General features: G+C 41.7%; 1 protein-coding gene across 11 annotated transcripts in view; it reads left to right on the top strand.

Moving 5' to 3' along the window:
- pde4dip (phosphodiesterase 4D interacting protein) overlaps positions 1-27,330 on the top strand; it is a 125,245-nt gene that overhangs the window by 95,047 nt on the left and 2,868 nt on the right. For 4 of the 11 annotated variants that reach the window (XM_074636370.1, XM_074636368.1, XM_074636369.1 and 1 more), the window contains 18 exons: positions 1,797-2,268; positions 4,994-5,229; positions 5,361-5,409; positions 16,200-16,468; positions 18,206-18,355; positions 18,520-18,717; positions 20,465-20,734; positions 21,162-21,293; positions 21,825-21,944; positions 22,392-22,548; positions 22,933-23,057; positions 23,186-23,323; positions 23,485-23,589; positions 23,731-23,915; positions 24,678-24,809; positions 25,310-25,448; positions 26,586-26,632; positions 26,802-26,913. In XM_074636370.1, the coding sequence (XP_074492471.1) occupies positions 1,797-2,268; positions 4,994-5,229; positions 5,361-5,409; positions 16,200-16,468; positions 18,206-18,355; positions 18,520-18,717; positions 20,465-20,734; positions 21,162-21,293; positions 21,825-21,944; positions 22,392-22,548; positions 22,933-23,057; positions 23,186-23,323; positions 23,485-23,589; positions 23,731-23,915; positions 24,678-24,809; positions 25,310-25,448; positions 26,586-26,632; positions 26,802-26,913 (3,036 nt within the window). The remainder of the gene's footprint in view (positions 1-1,796; positions 2,269-4,993; positions 5,230-5,360; positions 5,410-16,199; positions 16,469-18,205; positions 18,356-18,519; positions 18,718-20,464; positions 20,735-21,161; positions 21,294-21,824; positions 21,945-22,391; positions 22,549-22,932; positions 23,058-23,185; positions 23,324-23,484; positions 23,590-23,730; positions 23,916-24,677; positions 24,810-25,309; positions 25,449-26,585; positions 26,633-26,801; positions 26,914-27,330) is intronic. The other 7 variants (XM_074636360.1, XM_074636361.1, XM_074636364.1 and 4 more) reach the window with 7 other exon arrangements.

The following is a 27,330-nucleotide window of genomic DNA, read 5'->3' as shown; positions in this document are numbered from 1 at the left end:
GATCTGCACAGCTTGATCTCAAAGACATGAAGCTATGCCGTGTCTGTGTGAGTGTACGAACACAATGATTAGTGGCGGAATGCAAGAGGCACGAGCTAAAATCTTGCCGAGGGCACCAAATTTCTCAGGACTGGCTATGCAGTTCTCTGAGAACTGAATTTTAAATTTACTCGACCCAAAGAAAGTAAAGGAAACAAAAATATGAATTGTTTGCTAAGAGTTATGTTCTTTAAAACATACATTATCAATACATTTCCTGCTGGGCAGTTGTATTAGCATCATAAAGACACTAGAGGGAAGCAAAGGACGGTAAACAGTAGCATCTGCACATTAAAATATGATGCTGTTTATGCATATTTGCATTTAAACATCAAGCCAAAAACACACCTTTTTAAATACTATACACATACCATAACAGTTTAATATAATTGAATCTGTTTTTACTTTTAAATAATTTTATTAATATTAGTAATTTATGACTTTCTCCCATGTTATTTGTTCAATAGTGCAAACTATGTTAATGGAAATGCTATACAAATAAAGGTATTCTTATTATATTAGTAATTATATTATCCATCCATCCATCTTCAACCGCTTATCCGGGATCGGGTCGCGGGGGCAACAGCTCCAGCAGGGGACCCCAAACTTCCCTTTCCCGGGCCACATTAACCAGCTCTGACTGGGGGATCCCGAGGCGTTCCCAGGCCAGAGTAGAGATATAATCTCTCCATCTAGTCCTGGGTCTTCCCCGTGGTCTCCTCCCAGCTGGTCGTGCCTGGAACACCTCCCAAGGGAGGCGCCCAGGAGGCATCCGTGCTAGATGCCCGAACCACCTCAACTGGCTCCTTTCGACGCAAAGGAGCAAGGACTCTACTCCGAGTCCCTCACGGATGACTGAGCTTCTTACCCTATCTCTAAGGGAGACGCCAGCCACCCTCCTGAGGAAACCCATTTCGGCCGCTTGGACCCGCGACCTCGTTCTTTCGGTCATGACCCAACCCTCATGACCATAGGTGAGAGTAGGAACGAAGATTGAACGGTAGATCGAGAGCTTTGCCTTCCGGCTCAGCTCTCTTTTCGTCACAACGGTGCGGTAAAGCGAATGCAATACCGCCCCTGCTGCTCCGATTCTCCGACCAATCTCACGTTCCATCGTCCCCTCACTCGCGAACAAGACCCCGAGATACTTAAACTCCTTCACTTGGGGTAAGGACTCATTCCCTACCCGGAGTAGGCAAACCACCGGTTTCCTGCTGAGAACCATGGCCTCAGATTTAGAGGTGCTGATTCTCATCCCGACTGCGTCACACTCGGCTGCGAACCGATCCAGTGAGTGCTGGAGGTCGCAGACCGATGATGCCAACAGGACCACATCATCTGCAAAAAGCAGCGATGAGATCCTCAGCACACCGATCTGCAAACCCTGTAATTAATTATATTATTCATATTTTAATTATACAGTCCATGTTATTATCAGATTCTATCTCTATAATATATCTTTATACTACAGTTGTATATAGTTTAAAGTTCAAACATATATTTTAATTGTATTGCACTTTTCCAGGATGCAGAACCTCAGTTACAGTATACAGGTGTATAATATATTAGACCTTTATAACAGCCTTTAAAATGGCCTTAAACTCATCTTAAAACAGTTTAAATAACCTTCATACACACACATTAGTTCTATTTAGGTGGACCTAATCAACTGGCACCAGAGTGTATGTGACAATAAAGAAAACATTGGAAAGCTTATAGTAAACTGATGAATGTGTGTGCTGTGTGTTCCCTGACAGAGTTTGATGACCTGGAGATGTGCACATCTCTGGACTGTGGTTCCCAGTGGTGGCCTGCTGGCAGCAGCAGCAGCGCCTCCACCTTCACTAAAACCACCACCCAGAGCACCGGTGACGGAGATGAGTCTCTCCAGCGTCTCGTCGAGGACCTCCGCTCCCAGCTGTCCCGCTCTCAGGGAGTGATCCGCGGCCTCCAGAGCCGGCTCCGGTCCCTCTCCACCTCCAGTGACTACGGACCCTCCACACCTCGCAAGGTCAACTGGTCCTTCAAGGCCTCGCCCTCCCAGAGCGGGGCGGAGGACGACGAGGGCTGGCAGTCGTCCGACGGAGGTCCTCTGGCTTCGCCCAGTCACCCTCACCCAGACAAGGGCCTGCAGGAGCTGGTGTCCCGCGTGGACGCACTGGAGGACCAACTGAGGAAAGGAGGCAAAAAGTCTGTCAGCGAGGACTTAAAGTCTGCCACCTGGCCGGGGTGAGTCACAGGAAACTACAATTTCCCTTTTATATTTGGAAAGTTTATACCTATATACATGATCAGCAGCTTCAATAAGGAAGACCTTATTGATAACATTTTTAGGTAGACAAATATTTAAAAAAAATAATACATCCACAGAGCTTTTAGAAAGGTGCCACACAAAAGTATGGCTTTTCCTGAAAAAAAATATTATTGTGAATTAATCATTAAAAAATGTTAGCGGGTCCAAAATTAATGTTTTGTTTATCTCTGTGGAAGATATCTGACGTTTGGTTCCCACGTCTAACAAGGCTTGTAAGCCAATCGTATAACAACGTTGGTATCACGTGGTATCTCTGTGTCGTCTGTTAATATTACAAAAAAAAGGATAAATGGCTGAAATTGACAGTAAGTGGCTGGCAACCACTTGTTGTGAAGTAAATGCAATGGAACTGGGAGGGAGATGGGACATCTAGTGGCTGAATGTTATCAATGTTATCAACAGCACCTTCAAAGTCAAGAAAACTGTGAAAAAAGATAGATTAAATCTGAAGAAATAAAGAATGAAAAAGAAAAAACACCTTTATGCAAACTTCAAAAGGACATGACAGGATTACATAACTAATCAAGTACCAGTGAATCTGACACATCGTGGCACTTCATTGCTGGTTCCCTCCTAAGATTATTTTTTACAATGTTGTGTCTCTCCTGATCCTCCTGTACCTTGTAGAGTTTTTTTTTCCAGCTGCTGTGTTGATGGGCAGGGGGTGAAATGCACCTCCTGGACATGTTTCAAATTAAAAGCCTACCAGGAAAGAGAGGAATTGTGCCCTTTGAGTGATGCAAGGCTTTTGATTTGAAACATCTGTAGAGGAAGTGTTGAGTTATATTGATGGTATCTTAATATTGACCGAATATTTGTGGAAGTAGAAGTGCTTATAAATAACATGATTACACAACACAAAATGACATGAATCTGTTGTTGTACTGATGGAAACAGTGCTACAGAAATGGACTATATAATTATACTGAATTTATAAAAAAACAAACATGTAAATTAAAGTGCTGAATTTGCATCAACAGCAAATTCGAACAAGAGAGGATGAGCTTATAAAACAGACGAAATGTTTAAAATAAAGGCCCGTTTATCTTTGCATTTTAAGTATATAACGGTTCCACTTTTTGAGTTTTTACAAAATAAATTATTTCCATACATGGGCTAAAACATGCAAAAAATGCTGGTATGGTCCTTTTAATTAAGATCATATAAAACTATCTAGAACAAGAAAATAATAACTTTTTACCGTAGCCTACTGATACAGGTCAGTCCTGTCCATTAATCAGTGCAGCCACGAAGCATCCCGTCAGTATCAGTCCATCCATGTTAATCAAGTGGAACCACAGATGTTTTTATGTAAACTCAGCTGCCTGACAGACAGTCAGAGGGGATTATCTGACACGAGAATGGAACACGCCGTCCCATTTGCCATGTGAGACCAAACTGTAGCTACAGTGAAGCTTTAGTGCTGTCCTCATACGTCCTCATAGGAATCTCCCCTAACAACAAGTGACCCTGCATGGAGTCCTGAGCCCATGCATTAGAAGCTACAAGAGGCAACAGACATGACATGCATTCATTGTGTTCCTATCAGTGTTAGCAGAAATGGAATAATATTTATTAAATCAAATTGATTGTATTTAATATTTATAACTATGTTTTCATGAGTGTCTAATTACCTGAAACTAAGAATCGTGTTTTAGTTAGCTTAGAATGAGCCCTTCATATCTACATAGGGAGCGGGTCCTCTTCACTGAGTCCGTCATGTTGCTCAGCCATGTTTCTACAGTAGCCCAGAATGGACAAACCAAACACTGGCTCTAGAGAGAGCCTTTCACATTTTTTACGTTACCTAAAGACCACCGTAATTCTCCGACACGCTTGTGAAACTGCGGTAGTGTGAGCCACAGAGTGCAAAACTGTGGTAACGCCAGCCGCCGTCTGACTTCTGTCGTTAATGTAGTGTTATTATGATAAGGACGGCCTCTGAGAGAGGCAAACGGCGTTACTGCGGTTTTGCACTCAGCGGCTCACGTTACCGTGTAGGGGTACTCAGTTGGTTGCAATCTGCAACCTCACCACTAGATGGCGCCAAATTTTACACACTGTACCTTTTAAAGACAAAAACACTCAGAATTTAGGTTAAAGCTATTGAGCCAGTTACAGAAACTGATCTTTAAAGCATTATCATCGTTGAGAAAATGTCTTGGTCATACAGACAAAACTACGTTTAAAAAGAGCAGAGGGACATCTGCTATCTAAAAGTATAGTAGTTATTCATTTTTATTTCCAAGTCCATTAAGTCATGGGTTGGACTGTCCGTTGGTTTTGTCACATCTGGACATTGCCTCACAAATGGCAGAGAGTAGCTACGATGATCTGTAAAAGATTCAGACAGGACAACCAACTGACTAAACTAGAGAAAATGAAACATTTCTGAGTGGTCGTGAATTGGAATAATTTAATAATCTTTGTTAAAGAAAATCCAGAAACAAATTACTTTTATAAAAACATTTGAAGGCTGATTGATAAATTTGCTGTAGTTATTTTTTTCCTGGAGGGGTAGCTGATCGAAATAACAAACATCAACAGCAGCAGTTCATTTGTAGCGTACTATTTAGTTTTAATGTATTATTTCACAGATTGTCAGGATTAACATTCATTTCTCTTTTTCTCTTTGTGTAGTAAATTCGACACTCTGATCCAGGCTCAGGCCAGAGAGCTGTCTCACCTCCGCCAGCGGCTGAGAGAGGGTCGTGGCGTGTGCAACATCCTCACCCAGCACCTGAGCGACACCACCAAGGCCTTCGAGGAGCTGCTGAGGGCCAACGACATCGACTACTACATGGGCCAAAGCTTCAGGGACCAGCTGGCTCAGAGCGGTGCTCTGGCACAGCGGGTCAGCGCCAAGATCAGCGGACGTGAGTGGTCTGGCTTTATTTACTTCATTATGTAATATACAGCCAGACAGACTTCATTAATAGGCTGTCTGATTCATTTAAAAGTGTAATTAAATATATAAAACCAAATGCTATTATTATATCTGCTACAGGAGATCATCCTGAAGATCCAGATGAGAAGACAGAGCTGCTCGCCATCCGGTCAGTGCTCATTTACTCATCTGTGTGTGTGTGTGTGTGTGTGGACGTCTGCTCATGTTGTGTCTCTGTTTCTGTTGTGGTGTGGAGTTCTGCATAACAGCAGGTTCGATGTCGGTCAATGGAAAGTTTTGCTGTGTGACGTTCAGGTCGATGTTTGTTCAGATAGACATCTGACTAACAGAAGGACACATACTGTAGGCTAGATGTTTCTCTGAATGCACTTCCTTGTGGATTCTTTGGGAATATTTATAGAAAAGTTCCTTTTAAACACCTTTAGAAACTCATAAATGCATTTTTATCTGCAGTGAGTGTCAGTTAAAGGAACAGTGTGTAACATTTAAGGGATCTATTGGATGAAATGGAATATAATAAATGTGTTTTCTTTAGTTTATAATCACCTGAAAAGAACATTTTGTTGTGCATTCGTTATCTTAGAACGAACCGTTTATATCTACTGTACATACGGAGCGGGTCCTCTTCACAGAACTGGCCGCCATGTTTCTACAGTAGCCCAGAACAGACAAACCAAACACTGGCTCTAGAGAGGGCCATTCAAGTTTTTGCATTGGCCACAATTTTCCTTCACGCTTGGCACAGTTGGTTGCAATCTGCAACTTCACTTCACCAAATCTTACATGCTGCACCTTTAAGGCGTTTTTTTTTTCGTTTTTTTTAAGTTAAAATTGGATACATTTTATGATGAAATAATGACAAAATATTATGTTTTTTGTCTTTTCACTACACTAGTAATGTGTTGGGGCTCCGCCTTCTTCCCTAATATATATTTCACACATTCTGGTACTGAGAAATTAGACAGTAACTTACCCTGTAGGCTAAGTATTCATGTGATTTTAATTGTGACTCTCAAAATCTTTCAAATGTTTGCATAAATATTCTTCTTTCTTCTGTTATGTAACATATTTTGCATAACATACTTTTATTTGATTTGGGTTTTTTTTCCATATAATTTTGACATTTGAAAAGTTTATACTAATAATTACATTTGAATCAGAGATAAAGGGCTGCTCTTTCAAAATTAAATAGACTCAAAATAATACAGTTTCAACCCTACATATTTGTGAGATAAGAAAGAGTCAGTCAAACTAAATATTTCTGCGCTAACCAGTGAGAACATTTGAGAAAATCTGAGAAAATCTTCATCTTATATCTTTGTTCCTCTGTGCTGTAAGCCTTATTTGGTTTCTTCCACTCGTCTTTTTTCTTCCACACCATGTCAAGTCTTATTTCCTGCTGCTGGTCGCAGCTGGCTGGACATCTCGCTGTTCCCTTCAGCAACTTGTTAAGTCAGCTGCTCTGACATCACTGCATTACAAAACCACAAAGTCCTGCAGGGCAGAGCCGTGATTGGGCAACCCGGTCTGCACCCACCACCACCACCACCACACATTCATCCCAACCATGTAACTCATTAGTTTTAGCTGGGGAGTCGTGACCAGCCGGGCACAGCTGATGTCCGAGCGGGGACCTTAACTGTCCGGTCGAATGGTCAGCTAATTAAGCAGACGGCAAAAAGAAGAACAAAAAAAAAAGTAAGTGAGATCAGGACAAACACTGTTACACAAGAGGAAGAACAAAGCCTGAAGTCCTGCTGTACATTTCATTGTTTATTACAGAATGAACAACAAAACAATATTTTGTTGCTTTGCCAAGAGCTGAAGACATAATGATATAATGCTGTGTAGCCATTTAAACTACACTAATTTTTATACTATTAATAAATCAAATTGTTGTGTGTAATGTGAAAGATTTTGCTCATAGTTAAAAACCCATTGAGAATTCCCTCAGTAGATGTCACATAGAAGTGATGTACATCATCTGAAAGCTGGGTCTTGGACATTAATTTGAGAGGCAGCTCAGCACTGTGTGTCAAGTTGTTCTAGTCATAAATCAGAAATAAACATGAATTAATTAATTAAATAATTAATTAATTAGTTATTTAATTAATTATTAAAAATTTTAAAACTATATTAGGGTTTAGAACAATGTAAATATATGATGGTCATTCCCATGCTCTATTATGTCTTATAAATTGTTGCAGCAATTTTTGGGTTGATACCATTTGTTACACAGATTTGGTGCTAAATTTAACCATTTTTTTACCACTCGAGAATTGATAAAGCTGATCAATAATCCCTCCAAAATACCACATCAAGATGCCAAGACCTTGAGGAACACCATAAAAAAAAGCCATACTGGGATTTGGGATCAAAAACTTTTGACATTTTGAGCCCAGGGTCTGTAGTTTGTGGCTGTAAATTTCCATGAGGCTGTGATTGTCCTAGAGGTCACCACAGGTCATTTTTTACAGTGAGGTCAAATTTAAAAAAATGGTTTCATTATATTAAATGGCTTCTATGGGGACTAACATCATCACACATGAATACAGTTGGGCATAACATACATTTGATCCATAAGAGTCTCAGCTTTCCAGTGATACCCAATTTATGTAATTCAAGACTGTTTAGGGACCCCAGTATGCAGAAATGTTCAAACTGAGCCCAATACAGCCTCTGAAAGACAGAATAGCGCCCAGGCCTGCCAACGGGCCGTTGGATTTTGGTGTTCCTGCACATTTCCTGTCTGGATTTTTCCACAAACAGTTACTCTAAACAATCCACAAACCTCAGCATGAACATTGGGACTATTTAATGAATATTGCAAATGCGGCTCTGTCTCTTTTATGCAAACGCAAAAAGCAATCAGAAGTGATGAATGTCCTGGATGTTCAGTCACGTGTAACACGACACCCTAATTCTGTTTCATAACACAGCTCTTTGATTTTCATACCTGAGGGAGATGGAAAGAGTCAAATGGCTATCTGAAAGATGGAAAAAATATCAATTCATAAACTTGTATTTGTAAAATAAAGAAAAAAACTGCTGACAGATGATGAGCAGTTACTGTATGAAAGCACACGTGATTTTTAATAAGTAAGCTAAAACGTGCAAAAAACACTTTAAGCTGGGCCATTGTTAGAAAGGGTCAATACTGGGTCAAACTCCAATAAACAAACAATGCTCTGAGTAATTACAGAGAATAAGAGACATAGAGGCAGAGAGAGAGAGAGAGAGCAGTTATCTAACATCATGTAGTTGCAGCACAGATGGCCGACCAGATGTGAAGGAGAATTATCGAGTGTGTTTTCTGCGAGTCTGTGACAGCCATCTCATTTAGACATTCCCTCTGATTCTGAGTGTACATACAGTGTGTGTGTGTGTGTGTGTGTGTGTGTGTGTGTGTGTTGTAGCCTGTGCATTAGTCTATGCATTAACTTAATTCACACTAAGACTGTGACATATTAACACACACAACAATCAAGTGGCGATAATGCATGACGTCTGTTTCAATGGAATTGCATTGCTGGGCAACAGCTTGGGTCCATGTTTACTTCGCGTCAGTTGATGTTGTTCACATTCACCGCAACAGGAAATAAACTGGGACATATTTGGAATGTTTACAACTGTGAAATGCAGGTCCATAGAAAAATAACAACCCTGAACCCCTAAAATTTGCGTTTTTACACTGCTAATTTGCAACAACAAATTTGCTTTGAAAGAAATTTTTCTCAACATAATAAGCAAACATTTTTAAAAAATGTATCTGCCAAATGTTCATTTGTTTTCCCTACAACAGCTAGTTTAACATCTTCATGTGTAGGCACTCAAAAGACTTAGTTAAGGTTAGGGAAAGATGGTGGTCTGGTTGATTATTGAAAAAGTCCACACTGACTGCAGCACATGACAGGAAGTGTTTACTGTTCAATATTTAACAAAATCCATGATCTTTAACAAGTGTTAACCTGTGTTTTAGGCAGCGCAGGATGTAGGATTTGAACCACTGCTCCTGGTATTAATTTTCCTGCACTTTGATATGCCCACCATCCACCCTGACGCCCTCTACAATTGGGAAAAAAAGCATTGCCAGTGAACATAATCCACGCAGCAACTACATTATTTCAATACATATTTGGTAGATCTACTCAGTATAAAAAATGACATTTTAGGAGACAAGCCTGGAAAATAAAAATAAAAGGTACAGTAAGGGCGAAGATTGGCACAACACAAATCAGTACATCACCTGGGAGTACAATATTACACTATTAACACAAAGGAAAAAGGGGAAGCTGTGATTAAATCAGCCATGTTTTCAAGTGTGTTTGTTGTCTGTTTAACCCACAGTTGGCTTGGTTTCACGACTGAGTAAACCCCTTAATCGTCACTGAGTCACCATTGAGTCAGTCATTACAAACTTACGCTGTGCAGCCAAACATTGTTCAAACCCACAGAAATGTGTTTTAAACTCTAGTGGGGATCCCAAAGTTCCTTAAAGATACCAAATCTGCCAGGCTAAATGTTGGGAAACCTGTCCAAAACATTATGTGCAATGAAGCTGATACACAAGATGTGATACCATCCAAATCCAACCTTAAAGGTCCAGTGTGTGTTGAGATTGCAACCAAGTGTACTGGAGAGCCAAAAGCTAAAATATACACATACAGTATCCAATGTGTGCCCAGGACGGGTGCAAATAGTATTGTTGGCTACTGACACCTGGGTGCTAATAGCATCTGCCTATAATTAAATATCCATTATGTGGATAAATGTAATATACAGTGTGATTTGTACTGATGGCGTAATGCTGCCGAGGCTTTTGCTGCTTGCGTTGGGCTCAGAGCATGTTGACATGGCCTCTAATCAGGTTAAGTTATTAAGACCTCCAATGGGGAGGGAAATAGGTCATGAGCAGCTAAACGCAGAGAGAGAGAGTGAGAGAGAGAGAGAGAGAGAGAGAGAGAGAGAGAGAGGGAAAGAGAGAGAGAGGAAAACGTGAGCTGGAAGCAGCAGAAGGACGCAGCTCAACGGCGAGCATCAGCTTGCTTCTGCGTATCAGGAGCAGCACATGGTGCTAAACATCCAGCACTGCTCTGATCTGTATTATGTAAGATTTACTCATCCGAAACCTGGATTCTTTGTATTTCTGGACAGAGGATAATGCAGTTCTGACTTGAATGTATCTGCTATTCCACTTGAGTATCAGTTCTTGGATTTTTTCTGCAAGCAAAAAGCTGTAAAGTTTTTTCTTCCAGTGTAAAGCTTCTTCTTCTTCTTCCAACGTGGGACACATTTTTTACAATTTCAACTCAAATCCTGAAGAGAAGAAGCACTTATTTCTGAATTCTTGCACCAGAGAGGAAGCTTGTGTGTTTCTGCAGGTGGACAGATGTACAAGCAAGCAGAAGAAAAGAGGAAGTGCTGCTTTGTGGACGGTCATTCATTCGGCTTCTGTTTCTTTCTTTCTCCGATGGGCAGTGCAGCGTGAACACACAAGCCCTCGGGATCCGGACATCCCGTTTATACGCACATCCCTCTCCTCCCTCTTCGTGTTGCTCTTTCGTCACTGCATCCCTCCCTCAGGGCTGATGCTGCTGCTGCTGCTGCAGTGTTTGCTGGTGGGATAGGTTGTGTCCAGTGTGGTAATAAGAGGCTTTCCTTTGAGGGCACTATTCAAGACTTCAATGCAAAAAAGACCTATTTTGGGACCAGAGACGGGCAACAGTGGAAAGAGAAAAAGCTAAATTTAGTTGCAAGCAAAAAAAAAAAAGGAGGAAAAGAGGGATACCCAGAGTGCAGCTGCAAGTTTCCTCGGGCAGTTTTTTCGTTCACCACAGAGCTAATTATAAGAATATTTTTAGTATTTTAGCATTTAAATTCATGTCACGCTTCGCTTCATCACACGCTGGTGGGGTCAAATGTCAAAGCTGTGCTTTTATTTGAGCTTCATTCCGGCAATTTTCTTGATCTAAGCTGGCAGCTGCTCCTGTCATCAAACCATCTGACTGATCTGCTTTGGTTGGATCTACCATCAACATTTGGACGTCATGCTGTTGTTGCAGCAAGTGCACCAAATCCTTTAAATCTGCTGCTGTGTGAATCAACACTTTTTTGTTTTTCTGGCTCCAGTCTGCACCCTCCACATGCTCGTCTTATAGAGTCTGACTTGGGATCTATTTGTGCTACCACCACCACCACCACCACCTGTGGTCCCAGCCCATACACTCCCAGGATCTGTGTGCAGGTGTTTGTGTGTGTTTGTCAAGGAAGCAAAAATCTATCTTTCTGGGAAGCCCGCACTTAATCGGAGGATTTGCTCTGCTTTTCACCTGATCGCTCACAAACTCAGTCATCCCTCCCTCCATCCCTTTATCCCTCTGCCTGGCCACTGTACCTGCTGTCACACACAGTCTGGTGGGGTCAGGACCGCAGCAGCCAAGCTAATGAGCCAGGCTTGTTTGGCTCTGGAGACACGGCTGGGAGGAAGAAAAACTGCAACGGAGAACATTTTAAAGGACCCAGGAGTCTGAGAGAGAGCAGAGCAAACGGGGGTAGGGATGGTCGGTCAGTAGCACAGGCAGAGGGCCGTTGGCCGGGGTGAAGCAGAGGGGGCTGGAGGTGGCTGATGGCTCCTTTGTGGAAGGCCATGCTGTCGAAGAGCAGCCCGCTGTACAGAGACTCTCTGTACTCCTTCTCTCTGTGGGAGTGGAAGGCTCAGGAGAGAGAACTGCTGCTGCTGAAGAAACTCACCGACAGGGAGAGGAGGGCTCTGCTCACACAACTCGAAAAGTAAGACGGACTCAATAAACACATGATAATAACTTTTTCTTATGTAGAACTTTTTTAAACAACATTACTTCTTTACCATAAGAATAAGTAAAAAAAAGCAAAAGTCTCAGAACCAGGCTAGCTGTTTCCCCATGCTTCCAGTATTTATGCAAAGATAGGCTATAACCACATCTTGACTCGAGCTCCATCCTCTGCTCTCACTATGCGTGTTGGTGCGCAGCTCTGCAGCAAGCATTAAATGTTGAAGACCGAAGTTGGCCTTCATAGTTTTTAACGGAAAAAAAAACTGCAGAAACAATATTGGACAAAGAAATTCAATGATTGTGATGAAATCTGAAAAATTTAAAGAAACATTAGTTAGACTAAAGGTTCTGTAAAAATGTACAGTAACTAAGAAAACAGGATTTTAAAAAGTATAGAAGGGCTTTCAGGTTAGTTACATTGTACCTCATGGCAAGAAGAAACAAAGTATCATCAATGAAAAATCAAGAATGCTGTATTAGAAACGTATTAGCCTAAACAGCTAGTATAATTGCTGGCTTGGTTAGCAGTAAACTCACTGCAAAAACTACAGATTATATTACAACGAGGCCATTTGGAGAACAGACAAAAGATGCCAGTTAATATTTGATTCGTCACATATGTGACAAAATTGTGGCTGTAACATTGGTTGCATCTGAAATCCCATACTCGCATACTATTTAGTATGCTAAAACAGTGTGAGATTTTTTTTAGTGTGACCGAAACCGTAGTATGAAACCAACAGTGTGAATGTGAATTGCACCATTTCCAGTGAAATATTACAGTATGCAACGCTGTACACTATGGAGGCATAAATAGGCTATTCCACAATGCAATACAGTAGCGATGACAACGTTCATAACAGACATTGACGGACAGCTCTGTAACATCAATAACACTTCAATTTGGAAGTATACGATTTCACTTTACTAGGCTAATATATACTTTAAATTAGTTCAGACTTTGATTCTCACAAAACTTTGTTTTGGTCACATGGGGTTGGCACGGGTTGCCATGGTTACACGTCTCCAACCGGCAAGGAGTCTCTCAGGAAGTGACGACGTAAATTACTACTCAGTGCGTTGTGTACGTCGTGTAGTGTATAGTAGCCTATGCGATTTTGGACAAAGCCAATGTCAGTTAAACAGCTATGGAACAGTTAGCAATTGCTATAGCAACAGAGCACCCACCTGAAACCAGCTGTTGATGGCAGAAAACCATGCAAACATGTACTGTACGTGTTCATGTGCAAGTTAAACAAATGAGACAGAACATGTTAATTGGTGAGCTTTTGAGGTACTGTAACTTTGGGCAGATCCAGGCCAGCTGTTTCCCCCTGTGAATAGTCTGTATGCTAAGCTAGGCTAACCACATGGTCTGGCTAAGCTCTGTACTTGACATAAAGACATGAAATCAATATCCATCTGAACATCTTGCTCTTGGAAAGAAAGCAAAATAAGCATATTTCCTAAAAATGTCTCCCCGGAAAGGAAGCAAAGAAAGTGTAAATTTATGCTTTGCAACATTTTAAATCACATCTGTCTGGGAAGAAAACACAAGAAATAACAAAGACACATGGAAAGAGCTTTAAACGTGATGTGAACATCACCAGATGGAAAATTAGATTGACTGTGATGTTGAAATCTTCATGTGAATGTGGATCTGTGAGCATGCGGGTGTGTATCAGTCATTGATTTAGAATGAATGACCTTTACCTCAGCATCTGTGTACCAACATGTCACTGTTAATTAAATCAGCTGTAGGGGACACACTGCATAAGCAACTTGTGTCATTGTGTTGTCTTGTTGTCCCTCCACCTGCCTCTGTACGTCTGCCCATCCAGTTTTCATTCATGCATACCACGTCAGTGTAAATATGTTATCCTTGTAAACGTGAGTCTGCATTTTTACCCTGTGTGATGTCATGCAGCGTCACGTATGCGCAGGTCACTAAGAAGCTTCCCTAGAGTAACGCAATGCAGGCATCAAAGCCTCTATAAGACAGGCCAGATCAGCAGGCAGGTGGCTCACAAACCTGGTACAGCGTTACTAATTAATGCTCTTCATCCTTTACGTCACATGGGCAGCTGATGCAGCTGTTCTCACATTCTCTGGGTGCAGTATTGGTTACTTACCTGGATTTTATTAAACAGTTAGATCATTTTTAAATGATTTACACTTTTATGTTTCCATGTGTGGTTGACAAGTAGCCTATATAACAAAACCTGATCTGATAGACCAGTGTTGGAGCAAGTTGAGGCATATTTTGATGATTTTTGATGATGATGATGATGGTTGTTTCTAGAACAGCTGTTCCTACAGTACATATGTCATAAAAGCTAGGGTTGGCAATCTTTTTCAAAAACATTTTCTATTTTTTTTTTTATTCTCATTACATCTCAGTAAAGCAATCAATAAATCAAATGCTCTGACAAAAAAAGAGAAAAAAAATCCGGTATCTGTGGCTGTTGCAGGACTGTAATAAACCTGTCCAATCATTTCATTTGGTCCAAATTTGCCAGCGTGCACTCTGCCCGTGCACTCACTGCACTCACTCTTCCACAAGCTGCTAGCTTGACAGCTGTGAGTACTAACAATAGCCATGTTCGTTGTTTATAGTGATAATTTATTTGGGGGAGTGGCTTTGGAGGGAAGCCTGATGAGACGGACTGTCAGTGTTGCTGACTTGGCGACTTTCTCTCCAGATTTAGGGACTTTTGGAGCGAGTGCTGCTAACTACTTTCATTGGAAACGACTTGACAACACTGGGCTGGGTTTTTTAGTTGAATCATTTTTAAAATCTAGTGTTCTCTTGGTAGTTTCTCAACATTACCAACCCTAGCTTTAACGAAAGCATAACCTTTCAATTTGAACAGCTTGATCAGTTAAATCATTAATTCATGTAACTAAACACATTCAAACACACATTTAATTATTGTTGATTAAATCACTTTAGTTGATTTTTACATTCTATATTTACAGAGCCATTCATTATAGAAATGACTAACATAAAAATCTAATTGTGAGCAAAATGTGAGAATATTTGATCCACTTGGATGAAAATATCAAAATCAATCACCACTCTCGCATTAAATACTAACACCATCATCATTAAGCAAACAGCAGTTATGTTTAAAGTATTTGACATGTGGTTCTGCTGCCTGCAGTTCTTTGGATTTGGAAAACAGAAAGCAATCCAACAGTCATGTGTTAAGTCTGCTGTGCTGATGATTTAAATGTTATTCTAACTGCTCTTTATGATATTTGTCATAGTTAATTCCTTGATTATTTTGTAGCTAAAAAGATAAACCCATTAATGAAAAGCTGTGAATCTTATATTTGTTGTCTTAAAGGAACAGTGTAGCATTTAAGGGGATCAATTGGCAGAAATGGAATATAATATTAATAAGTATGTATTTGGTGTATAATCACCTGAAAATATGAATCATTGTGTTATCGTTACCTTAGAATGAGCCGTTTATATCTACATACAGAGCTGGTCCTCTTCACGGAGCCAGCTGCCATGTTTCTACAGTAGCCCAGAACGGACAAACCAAACACTGGCTCTAAGTAGGGCCATTCGCTGGCATTTGTTTATACGTTTTTGCGTCGGCCACCATAGTTCTCCTACACACTTGGCAAACAGGAGAAATTTTTGTTGGTTGCAACCTCACCGCTAGATGCCGCCAGATCCTACACACTGCACCTTTAATGCTGAGGTATTTGGACCTTTTATTTATTCAGATATCACTTCAAGTATCCTTTTAGGCCCTGATCAAACTCATAGAGTTACGCTCATTCATACTCCTGAAGGCTGCTCATTACATTCTAAGTCTTATCCACTGAACTCCACTGGAGCAGATGGGTGTTAAGAGCTTTGCTCAAAGGCAACTCAGTCGTGTTAATGAGGAAGGGTCGAGTCTGTCACTTTCCCCACCCAGATTTATCCTGCTGGTCTGGGAATGGAAACCTAACACCTTGCTTTTTGATATACAGTACATGTGGGGGTTGCACTAAATTGATATGGACATGCCTTTTGCCTTTTGGAATAAAGTAAATGGATTAATTTGACTGATAATTAAAACACATATTAATAATGCATACTGCATGTTTGTGTTTGTGTGTACAGGCTCAGTAAGGAGCTGCAGCAGAAGGACAAAGTCATCGAGTCCCTCCGCACCAAGCTAAACCAGCATCACCACCACCATCCCCCCCATCGCTCCGACACGCCCTGCAGCAGCCACGCCCTCTCCGACACCACCGACCAATCGGATCGCATCTCCTATGTGTCCGACGAGCACGGATCCACAAACGAGGACCTGGATCTGTGCTCAGACGTGGATGCTGCCAGCGAGCTCGGTCAGAAGGAAACACGGACTTGTGCCAGAGTCAGCACAGGTGAGGACACGACACCCGTCATCCAGCTTCTGGTGGATTTATATACTACTGCGTAATTGTATACAACTAAATGTAAAAACTTGTCAACAAATACAAACCCAAGCCAAGAAAATGTTAGTTTCAACACTTCCCCAGCCTGTCTATGACACTCAACACCAAGCCCATTGGTTCCTACTGAAGATTGAGTCTTTAAACACACCACACTAATGTATAGTTTGCATTTTTTTAAAGGCTCCATAATTCCCTAAAACAGCTCGCCACTGTAATTTTGTTGGGGACTATTTTCAGTGGCGGATTAATCCACATTTGGTGCTCTTGTGAGTATTTGTGGCAGCAGGACGGTGTATGTGTTCCTTGCGTGGCAGCTGGATTCTCACGTTATGGTCGTGTCTTTGATGGTAACTCACAAATTGCGAAAACTTGCAAAAACTCTCGTTGCTCGACAACATATCCCAACCTTAACCATTCGAGGCCAATGCCTAACCGTAACCATCTCACGAGAGTTTTGCAAATTGTAGGGAACCGTCTAGACACGACTGTGGTTTCTGTGTGTGTGACGCGACAACATGGAGGCGACTGTTTGTTCAAAACAACAATGGCAGCTCAATGGCAGAGGTTAGTGTAGCTGCAATAGCATCAGTTATATCAGAACTGGAGATTCTTCATTGATAGAAGAGCAAAGAACAGCACTGAAGGCTTTACTCGATTGAAAAGATGTTTTCGCTCTTCTCCTGACTGGCTTCGGCAAGAGTTTGATTGACAGATAGTTCATCCAATCAACTGCCAAGTATTTTTTTTAACGTGCCTGTCCTTTTCCAAACAGTTTCGAATGCCACTTTCTCAGATGGTTCTGTGAAACAAACCATCTGACAGGGTCAGGTTAGGTGCATGTGGGATTGAGTCAAAATAAACTATTCATGGTTCATGGTAACAGTATGGCTCATTGATGTGTTTTTATTTTTTATTTAATAGTTTTGGACAACAATGGCGCTCTATGGCACAGAAGAAGAAGATATATCGGGCTTTGATACACACAAAATACTTTTAGTAGATACATTTACTGTTGATTTGGCTCTGCACCTGAGATTTATTGACAATAATAAATATATAGAACATCACCAGACTTTTCCTTTTAAGTCCAGCTCTTGACTTTAGTCACATGACCTCAGTATCTTCATATCCTCTCTGTTCATCACAAATAACAGAAATGTCCTGGCTACAAATGATGCTTTTGAATACAGCAGGCTATTCTTATACACAGTTCGTAGCTATACCTTTGAAAAGTAATGCACTGTAATTCGTATATATGCCACAAAATCAATTTGTCTGTAATCCACGTAATCATGAACCAGGAAGTATAAAGAGCAACAAATGCCGCGAAAGGAGGACGTCGGGGTGGATGGGTGGGTGGAAAAACACCGGACTTTCGCCCAGGAGGCCGATGTATGTTGATGTATTTGTACTTAAGTAACGCCACTTCCTTAGTAATTTGAACCCAAACCACAATCTTGTCCTAAACCTAAATAAGTAGTTTTGTTGCCAAAACCTAACCAAGTTGTTTCCTGTGAAAATGGACATTTATTTCCGCATGTAACGAGCGGAAATTGAAACGTGTTGCTGGACATTAGTAGGAAAATGCCTGAGGAATGAGGAATAGGGCCTAACTTTTCTTAAGATATCATGCAGACCGTAGTATGAGGATATGATGAGTTGACAGCAGACTCTTTTCATTTCCAGATTGCCACTCTCACAGTGGCACCATGTCACATCATCCGTCTGTCCCTCCATCCATCGCCTTATCCCACAAAACCCAGTCCTGCTTCAGTTGTCCCAGCATGCATTACCCCAGCTCGCCACACAAACCCGCAGACATGCAGAGTCTGACAGGTATGAGTGTAACCCAGGATGTAAAAAAAAAAGAAAAGGCAGAACTTCCCTTTATTAGTTTTCTGTTGCATTATTCCACCTCACACCTCTGAGCTGCAGTTTCTCTTTTTCTTTTCTGTATCTCTCTTTCATTCTTGTGCTTTGGATTCTTCTTCTCCTCCCAGCTCCAGCCTCAGCCTTCACCTCTACCCCCCTCCGCCCTCCCCCCTCCTCTTCCACCACCCAGAGGGCACCTTTGCCCTTCGATCCCCACCCCGCAACCCTGCGCACCCGTTACCCAGGCAACGGGGGATTTGGTTTCTCCCTGGCTGAGGTGCACCAGGAGCTGCAGATGTTACAAAGGCAGCTGGGAGACAATGAGAGTGCGTCGGTCGGACTGTATATGCATGAGTTTGTGTGTGGGAGTGTGTTTAAAGACTTACTATAAACTAATTGTGTGTTGGAAGCTCAGTAATACTGTGCATCATACCAGACTGAATATCAATATCACAAAATCAAGCCATCGAGGTCGTGGAAACTTCAGGGGAATAGTGTAAACCTTTATTCATGGATGGATTACTAAACAGGCCCCAAAGTGTCAGGGGTCCCCTGGCCTTCACCTATAAAATGTCACTCAAAAGAGACTCGTATTAATATAGTATTAATATAGGCAGCATACATCTGTTCTCACTTATTTAATAGCAGATACAATTACATTGATAAAAATTCACAAGACTGTAGACTTTAGTATCCTATCTTATGTTCAGTATAACATAGTCATATCAATTTACCTAAATCCAAAACCTGAGAACTGCATAGACATCTGAAACAACATAACATTGCAAGGACATGAAGTAGAGTAGAGTATAATCAGATCTATGTTGTAGTGTGTTCTGTCATCTGCTGACAGGTTGTAGCTTTTTCACAGAGCTGATGACAGATAAGCAAGAATAACATCTCTCTTATCTATGTAAGTCTATCTGGCAATGCATACATGATCTATACTGCAGCGTTGCGCTGGAAGCTACTGAGCGGAAATAGACATACTGTATTGCTCAGAAGGAATACCGTAGAAGAAGAAAAGTATTGCAAAGGAATGCAAAAGTATTGCAAGGGAACGCAAGATTTATTGAGAGAGAATGCAAAACATATTGCGAGGGAACGCAAAATATTGCGAGGGAACACAAAGCATATTGCGAGGGAACACAAAATATTGCGAGGTAATGCAAAACATATTGCAAGGGAACGCAAAACATATTGCGAAGTAATGCAAAATATTGCAAGGTAATGCAAACATGTTGCAAGGGAACGCAAAACATATTGCAAGGGAATGGAAAAATAAAGCAAGGGAACGCAAAACATATTGCGAAGGGAACGCAAAACATATTGAGAGGGTACCCAAAACATATTCCGAAGGAACGTAAAACATATTGCGAAGGAATGCAATACCTATTGCAAGGAAACGCGAAACATATTGTGAGGGAACGCGAAACATATTGCAACGGAACGCATAAATAGTTCTCAAAGAAATTCTCGCCATGACCCTTTAGGGGCTCCGTAGATGCCAGATTGATCCACTGTGAAAGGGAGCGAAGATTTATAATATTTCATCTGAAACAACTGAATCATTTTTGTCTGTGTGTGAAGCTAGCTGCTAAATAAAAAGGATTAGCCGTCGAGCTGCCTCACCATCAGTATGAGGATCATTGACGTTAATGCTGCTTCAGCAGATACTCAGGCTTTCTTCTCCTCTTCCCTTCGCCTTCGTCTTTAACACGCTGCACTTTCTTTCTCATTAAATAAGTGTTCTTCATTTGATGCTTAATGAACCCAGAGCACCCAGCTTGAGAAGGATTTACTGTGATTTTGAAACACTAATCAGGGATGGAGCTTTCAGAAACACCAGACCAGACGGATTTCATTTGGCTGATTAAGTTGTTCACTGCGTCAAAAGAAATCCCTTCATCTCCCTTTCACTCTATTACTCTCCCCTTCCTTTGTGTCTCACTAACACTCCCTAATTCTTGAAAATACACATGTCTCTCAGGCTTTTCTGCAGTGTTCTTTCCCTTTATTAACCGATATTTAATTATATTTACTTACTTCATGGTACTTTATCTTCTTCCTCAGGGTTTTCCACTCCCCAGTCCAAACCTCTCCAGGGTTTCCCGTTTGCCCACCAGCAGCCCGATGCTTCTGCCTTCCTGCCTCTCTCCTACCACGCATACCAGCCTTCTCCGTTCAGCAGCAGTCTGGACGCCAGCTCAGCGATGAAAGCTGGGGCCAGTCTGCTGGAGAGCAGTGCATTGTGGGATATGAGCTATGGTACCCGACCAGTGAGACTGGGAGCCGACCTGTCTTCAGGATCCTCGGGGTACCAGTCAGGCACCAGCAACACAGGTAGACACTCAGTTAAACCTACCAGCTCCATTTACTGAGTGAAGGCCGTGAGATGCAGTTAAAAGCTCTAAAAACTAATGAATGGACTTTTGAGCTGAGATTATTTATTTCATTGTTCCTAAACACACTCACATACAATTAGCAAAATGTACTTTTCCACAGCACTAATTTCATCAGTTCCATTTTTTACTTTTTAACAGAAATATTGTTTGCATTCAATAATTAACTCAAATTGCTTCTACTACCACTGTCAGTTAAAATCAACACTTCCTGCATTTTTCAAATTAAAAGTCTACCAGGAAAGGGAAAGATTACGACCTTTGCACCGCCGAAAGGCCATAATGCAAATATAAATGGGCGAAAACATGCAAAATGATGTGGTCCTGTAGTACTTCAGTGCAGATTATCATTTGTGTTTCTTTTTAAGGTTCAGACCTGATGAAGGAGCACCTGAGAGAGATCAGGAGTCTGAGACAGAGACTGGAGGACTCCATCCAGACCAACGATCGCCTCCGACAGCAACTGGAGGAGAGACTGGCCCGCACCGTCGCTGAGAAAGGTAACACACACACACACGCACACACACACACGTTGTGTACATCAGTAGGAAACTGGAGAAAGTGTTCAATTTGTATATTTATATTCTCATTATAGAGATTTAATAAAAAACCTAATAGAAGTAAAACATTAGTTGTTAGCATATTAAAGGTTGGTTAAGTAATGCTGAGAAACTACAGAGAGTACACTAGATATTAAAAATGATCCAACCGAAAAACCCAGCCTAGTGTTGCCAACTCTTTTCCAATGAAAGTAGCTAGCAGCACTAGCTCCAAAACTCCCTAAATCTAGCAAGAAGACTGCGCACAGGTAGACAGGCAGACAGGCCATCCATTGGACGAGTTTATTACAGTCCTGCAACAGCCGCAGATACCGTATTTCTTTTTTTTTTTTTTGTCAGAGCGTTTGATTTATTGATTGCTGTCGGGATGTAATAAGAATTTCAACAAATATAGCAAAAACAATTTTTAACAGCACTACCAACCCTAACATGCTAAACATTACATGCTTAACGTCTCCATGTCCTCTCCAGGTGCACCTACCAACATCTACATCCAGGGTCTGGACTCGGTCGGCCAGCTCTCCAGTGAGATCAGACTTCTGAAGGAGGAGAACGTCAGTCTGCAGAACCAGCTGAAGCAGGCCACCAGAGGTACAGTCTGGTGCTCACTACCAAGGAAACAACCTCGAGAGAAAGCATATCCATGACATATTTTCATGTCCATCAAGTTATATTTAGCAGATTCAGAGCTTTTCAACCTACGATCAGGCGGAAGTTATTAAAGGGAAACTTTGCGGATTTTCAACCGGCTTTGTATCGTTGCAATGTGGGTGGTATGTGCAAATGAACGATGCTCGGCACCCGGAGCTCCCCTCTTACCCACCGGCAAGGATCCTGTAGTAGGGTACTGTGGATGACAGTACTGTGGAAGCAGACCGTTGCCAGCAGGTGGGCAGGGAGCTCCGGACGCTGGTAACGTGAAGGGAAAATTGGCAACGTTTCCCATTAACAGTCTTGGTTCTCTTCAGGGTCAAATAACTTGCTGAGCTCTGTACTGTCGGTGTAATATAAAAGTGTAATGTCTTATGTCCCCTGCAGAGAGCAGCAAGGAGGCGGAGCAGCTGAAGGAGGCGGAGCTAGAGGCTGAGAGGTGGGAGGAGCAAAGCAGGAAGCTGCAAACTGAGGCTGAAGCTCGCAGCCAAGAGATTGCACAACTCAAACAGGACAGACAGAAAAACCAGGAAGCCATCAACAGGTGTGTGTTCATGTACTTTGTGATTACTAGTTTACAACATTGAGAGTGAAGACATTTTGGAAAAGTAGGGACATTTCGTCAGGTCCTCACATCCTCAAAAGGCTGTTTGAGGGTTAAGACTTCGTCCGAAGGTTGAGGTTAGACAGTTAAAAAGCAACCCTGTAAATCTTGGTTTGACTTTTCATCTTGCTGCAGTGATGTAGATGTGCACTCCAGGTTGTGTCAGTACACCGTGACATCACTGTGTGGTTACAGGTGCAACAAAGCACAACCACATCCATCAGTGATGCTGAGTGCTTTTTAGGGTTACAAATAGGTGGCTAAAGAATGTATTATGTTCAGTAGCTAACTAACATATGATTTCATGTGTGTGTCTTTTCTTAGACTCCAGCATGAGGTGAGCGTCCTCCAGCAGCAGCTCTGTGAGAGCCGCAGTCTGGTCAACTCTCTTCAATGTGAGCTGCAGGTGTACCACAGAGTGTGTGGAGTCAACACAAACACGCACGCAGGTAAGAGGTTGCCACAGTATATGAACTTCCAGAGACATCTTAGGACCCTAAAATGTGTTTTTATCCTGGCACCTGTAAATGTCCTGCAAAAACATGTCTAAACTCATCTGTGTTTGCGTGTTTTCAAGCAGGTCAGGCCAGTGACGGCGCCAAACTTGGACACACCACTGCGACCTTTGACCCCAGAGAGCTGCACGTTCAGCTGGAGCAGCAGCTGAGCGGACAGGCTGAAACACAGCCTCGATCCAGGAGACAGCTCTTCAACGGTAAGCATGACTGACACAAGTAGGGGCAGATCACAACACTAGCATTAAGCAAAATGATTCTTGGTTCTTTTCGAGCTCAATAACAGAGAAATATGTCATTAAGAGAAGGATTGAGAAGCAGATTTTTGCTGTTCAGTACTGATGGATATCTTCCTCCACAGAAAGCGTTCCCTCCCCGCCTGTGAGAGACACTGGACTCATCAGTCCTACCTCTCCTCTGCATCCTGCGAGGAAACGCGCAGTAGAGACTGGAGCAGCCGATCAAGGTGAGAACAGCGCAGTCATCTTTACTTATGAAAGCAACATACCGCTGACACCTCCATATATCGCATGGCAGCGCTCCACATAGAGCTCATGTATGTCCCTCCTGCCCTTGTTCCTAATCCTCTTATTTTCCGTCCCCGCAGCCTCGACCCTGCAGGGTCAAGCCCCCGACGGCTCATTCGCCAACCGTCACGGCCGCCATGCGGTGGGCCACGTTGACGACTTCAAGGCTCTGCAGCAGCAGATCCTGGAGGGTGGTGCTCTCCTCCACAAGATGGAGACCACCCTTTATCCCCAGAGCACCCCACAGGAGTTCAGCCTTCATCAGGTGAGAGAGACGGGAAGCAAAAACACCTCAGAGCAGAACCAAAAGAGCCGTTCACGGGGCGGTTCACTAGAATCAGGTGAACGAAACAAACTGGGTCCGTCCCCACTGATAAAGATTAACAAATCATCTAGGTTTTATATATATACTTTCAGAGCAGTGGTGTAAGGTAGTTATGACGGGCCCCTGTGCATGGTAGTTACTAGTTATGAAGCACACACACTGACCATTAGGCGTATATATATATTTTACCAACAATGTGTTAGATTTACAGTCAAATGAATTATTTAGGCTATTGAACTGGGAATCGCTCTCTCTATGGGCCCCAGTGCAACCATGCACTTTCTATATTTACACCCCTGTTTTAGAGGCTGCAGTGTTATTTAAAGCCAAAATGTGTAGAACTATATCTATATATAGCATCAAATTATCATTATAGATATGAAGGGTGTTTTTTGTGTAAAAATAAAACTGGGCGTGTGAAAATCAGTGCAGTCTGTGTTGCTTTCAGCCCATTTTTTAAACCACCTCTGGAGAGCAAATTTCCTTCACATAGTTTAAAAAAAATCTTGTTTGTTCTTATTTTACATTATTATTAAGTGAATACTTTTAGCTGCTGGTCACACTAAGGAATTTTAACATTAACTTCAAAGGTTTTTTAACCTTTTTGTGCTTTTATAGACTAAATGATTCATAGGAAAAACAGCTGATGGATTAATCATTAGTTCAACTTGTTATTAACACCTTGTGTGTTGTGTGTCTCAGCCTTCAGACTCCGGTTCTGTCAGGAAGCTGCTGTCTGACACTAAAACCCTGCGACAGATCCTGGAGGAGGCCGACTCTCTGCTCCGGATGTTCTGGAGAGCAGCTCTGCCAAACTCCGAGGAAACCAAACAGGTCAGGAGCAACGCCTTGCGATGTTACAGAGTCTAATGGGATGGAACATGTAGAGGAGCTGAGAGCAGAGGAGTTTAGAAAGCCTTCTTTGATCCTTCTTTGCCCTTGCCAGTGAAGTCAGCACAGTCTTTTTATGTTTTCATCATGTTATACGTAGTAACACACAATATGGCTGATATTTTTGGCCAGTAAAATGTATTTCCAGGAGGAAACAGCTGAATCAGTGGAGACTACAGCAGTCGGTCGGACCTTTATAACCTGCCAGAAAATATTCAGGCATCAAGTCTTACTACGTTTTGCTTTTTTAACTAGAATGACTTCCTGAAAAGGTGATTTTATGCTAAAAATGATCATTTGCTGTTTTAATCCCATATGTGTTTGACTAGCAGTGATTGCTTACACACATTAAAGCTTGTGTTAACAGTAGCCATTGATCTCACATGCATTTACGTGGATGTGTGAACAGACATTGAACATTTGCTCTGTCTGTGTGTTTACAGGATCAGTCTCTGAGGGACGAGGTCGTCTCTCTCCGTCTGAGGCTCTCAGATCAAGAGCAGGCTCTACAGGACGCCATGGAGACGGTGAAGAGCTCCAACCGCACCAAAGATAGCATGGAGCACTTTATAGTCAACCAACGTGAGTCACTCATGTCCCCTAGACTTTCTAGTAGATCATGTAAAACCATATGTTGTTCTTTTTTATTAGATAAAAAATTAAATAACCCTGGAATTATTTCAGTAATGACCAATAATGACATCTACTACAGCTGTCAATCGATTCAAATATTTAATCGTGATTAATTGCATGACTGTCCATAGTTAAGCGTGATTGATCGCAAATTAATTTTACATTTTTCATCTGTTCAAAATGTACCTTAAAGGGAGATTTGTCAAGTATTTGATACTCTTATCAACATGGGAGTGGGAAAATATGCTGCTTTATGCAAATGTATTTACATATTTATTATTCGAAATCAATTAACAACACAAAACAATGACACATTTTGTCCAGAAACCCTCACAGGTACTGCATTTAGCATAAAAAAAGTAAGCTCAAATCATAACATGGCAAACTGCAGCCCAACAGGCAACAACAGCTGTCAGTGTGTCAGTGTGCTGACTTGACTATGACTTGCCTTAAAACTGCATGTGATTATCATAAAGTGGGCATGTCTGTAAAGGGGAGACTCGTGGGTACCCATAGAACCCAATTTCATTCACATATCTTGAGGTCAGAGGTCAAGGGATCCCTTTGAAAATAGCCATGCTAGTTTTTCCTCGCCAAAATTTAGAGTAACTTTTGAGCATTAATTATCCTCCTTCACGACAAGCTAGTATGACATGGCCTTAGGTTTTCTAGTTTCATATGATGTCAGATCTTCGCTCTAGCTTTAAAACTTAGACCGCTACAATCGAAAAAACGCAAGTTGCATTTATGCGTTAGAGAAATTAGTGGCGTTAAAATGTATTTGCGTTAACTCGTTATTATCGCATTAACTTTGACAGCCCTAATTTCTACATTGTCTCTTAGTCTAACCCTACAAAGCTGTCCGTCCTTATTTAAGATAATGCTTTGATTCAAGAGTCAGACAACCGGAGTTATGGAAAAGATGAAATATAATAAAATGGGATTTATCTTTCATCTTCATCTATGTCTGTTTCACTGTCTTGAGTCGTCTTCATCCAGCTCTGTCCTCTGTCTATATCTGTCTGTTTTCCTCTTGCTCCATCGTTCACATGATGACTCCCAGATGCTCTGTGTGTTTGTTTGCAGTGTCGAGAACGCGGACCGTGTTGAGGAAAGCCAAGACAAACTTGCAGGTGAGTTCTCACATGTTCATTCTGGTTTCCAGCATCATAAACCTTTCATTTTATTCCAGCTGGTGAGATTAACTGAGATAATCAGTAGTGGATCAGTATCTCTCTGTAACGCCCTCTCACCTCTCTCCTGCTGTTTCTCCTTCCTCTGACTCCTGCTGAGTCTCCTCAGGAGAACGAGCTCAGGATTTCCTCCCTTCGCCGTGCCACTTTCTCCCTTTCCTCCACTTCCTCCTCTTTCCCCCCCTCCTCCTCCTCTTCCTCACACCCCTGGCCTGGTAAAGGTATGGTCCCCTGGCTTTGCTGTGCTCTGTTCAGTGTCCCGATAACGTGATGAAGCAGCTTGCTTTTTGATGAAAACCCTAGTATTAAAAATATATGTGCATGTATAAGTAATGTCATATTAAACTTTTAACTGTCAGTGTTCTACCACTGGCAGACTGGGACACTAGTAGCCTCATACACAAAAAGATCCACTTTGGACTACAAATCATATTAGCTTTTATCTAATTTCTCCTTTTTATCTGTAAACATGGACACATGTTGCATATTGTCTCACTGAACGAGAGATACACCAAAGAAAAAGGGCACAGCTAATGTCAGTTTTCAGGCTACATTTCCTTGGTTTTCACTTTAAAAATATGAACAATACCTAAAAAGCATCTTGACAATGCTTTTTGTCTGCAACAGAGAGGACTTTT

Source organism: Sebastes fasciatus, chromosome 5 (assembly GCF_043250625.1).
Source record: "Sebastes fasciatus isolate fSebFas1 chromosome 5, fSebFas1.pri, whole genome shotgun sequence".
NCBI classification, from domain to species: Eukaryota; Metazoa; Chordata; class Actinopteri; order Perciformes; family Sebastidae; genus Sebastes; species Sebastes fasciatus.
This window is presented reverse-complemented; position numbering and strand designations above follow the sequence as displayed.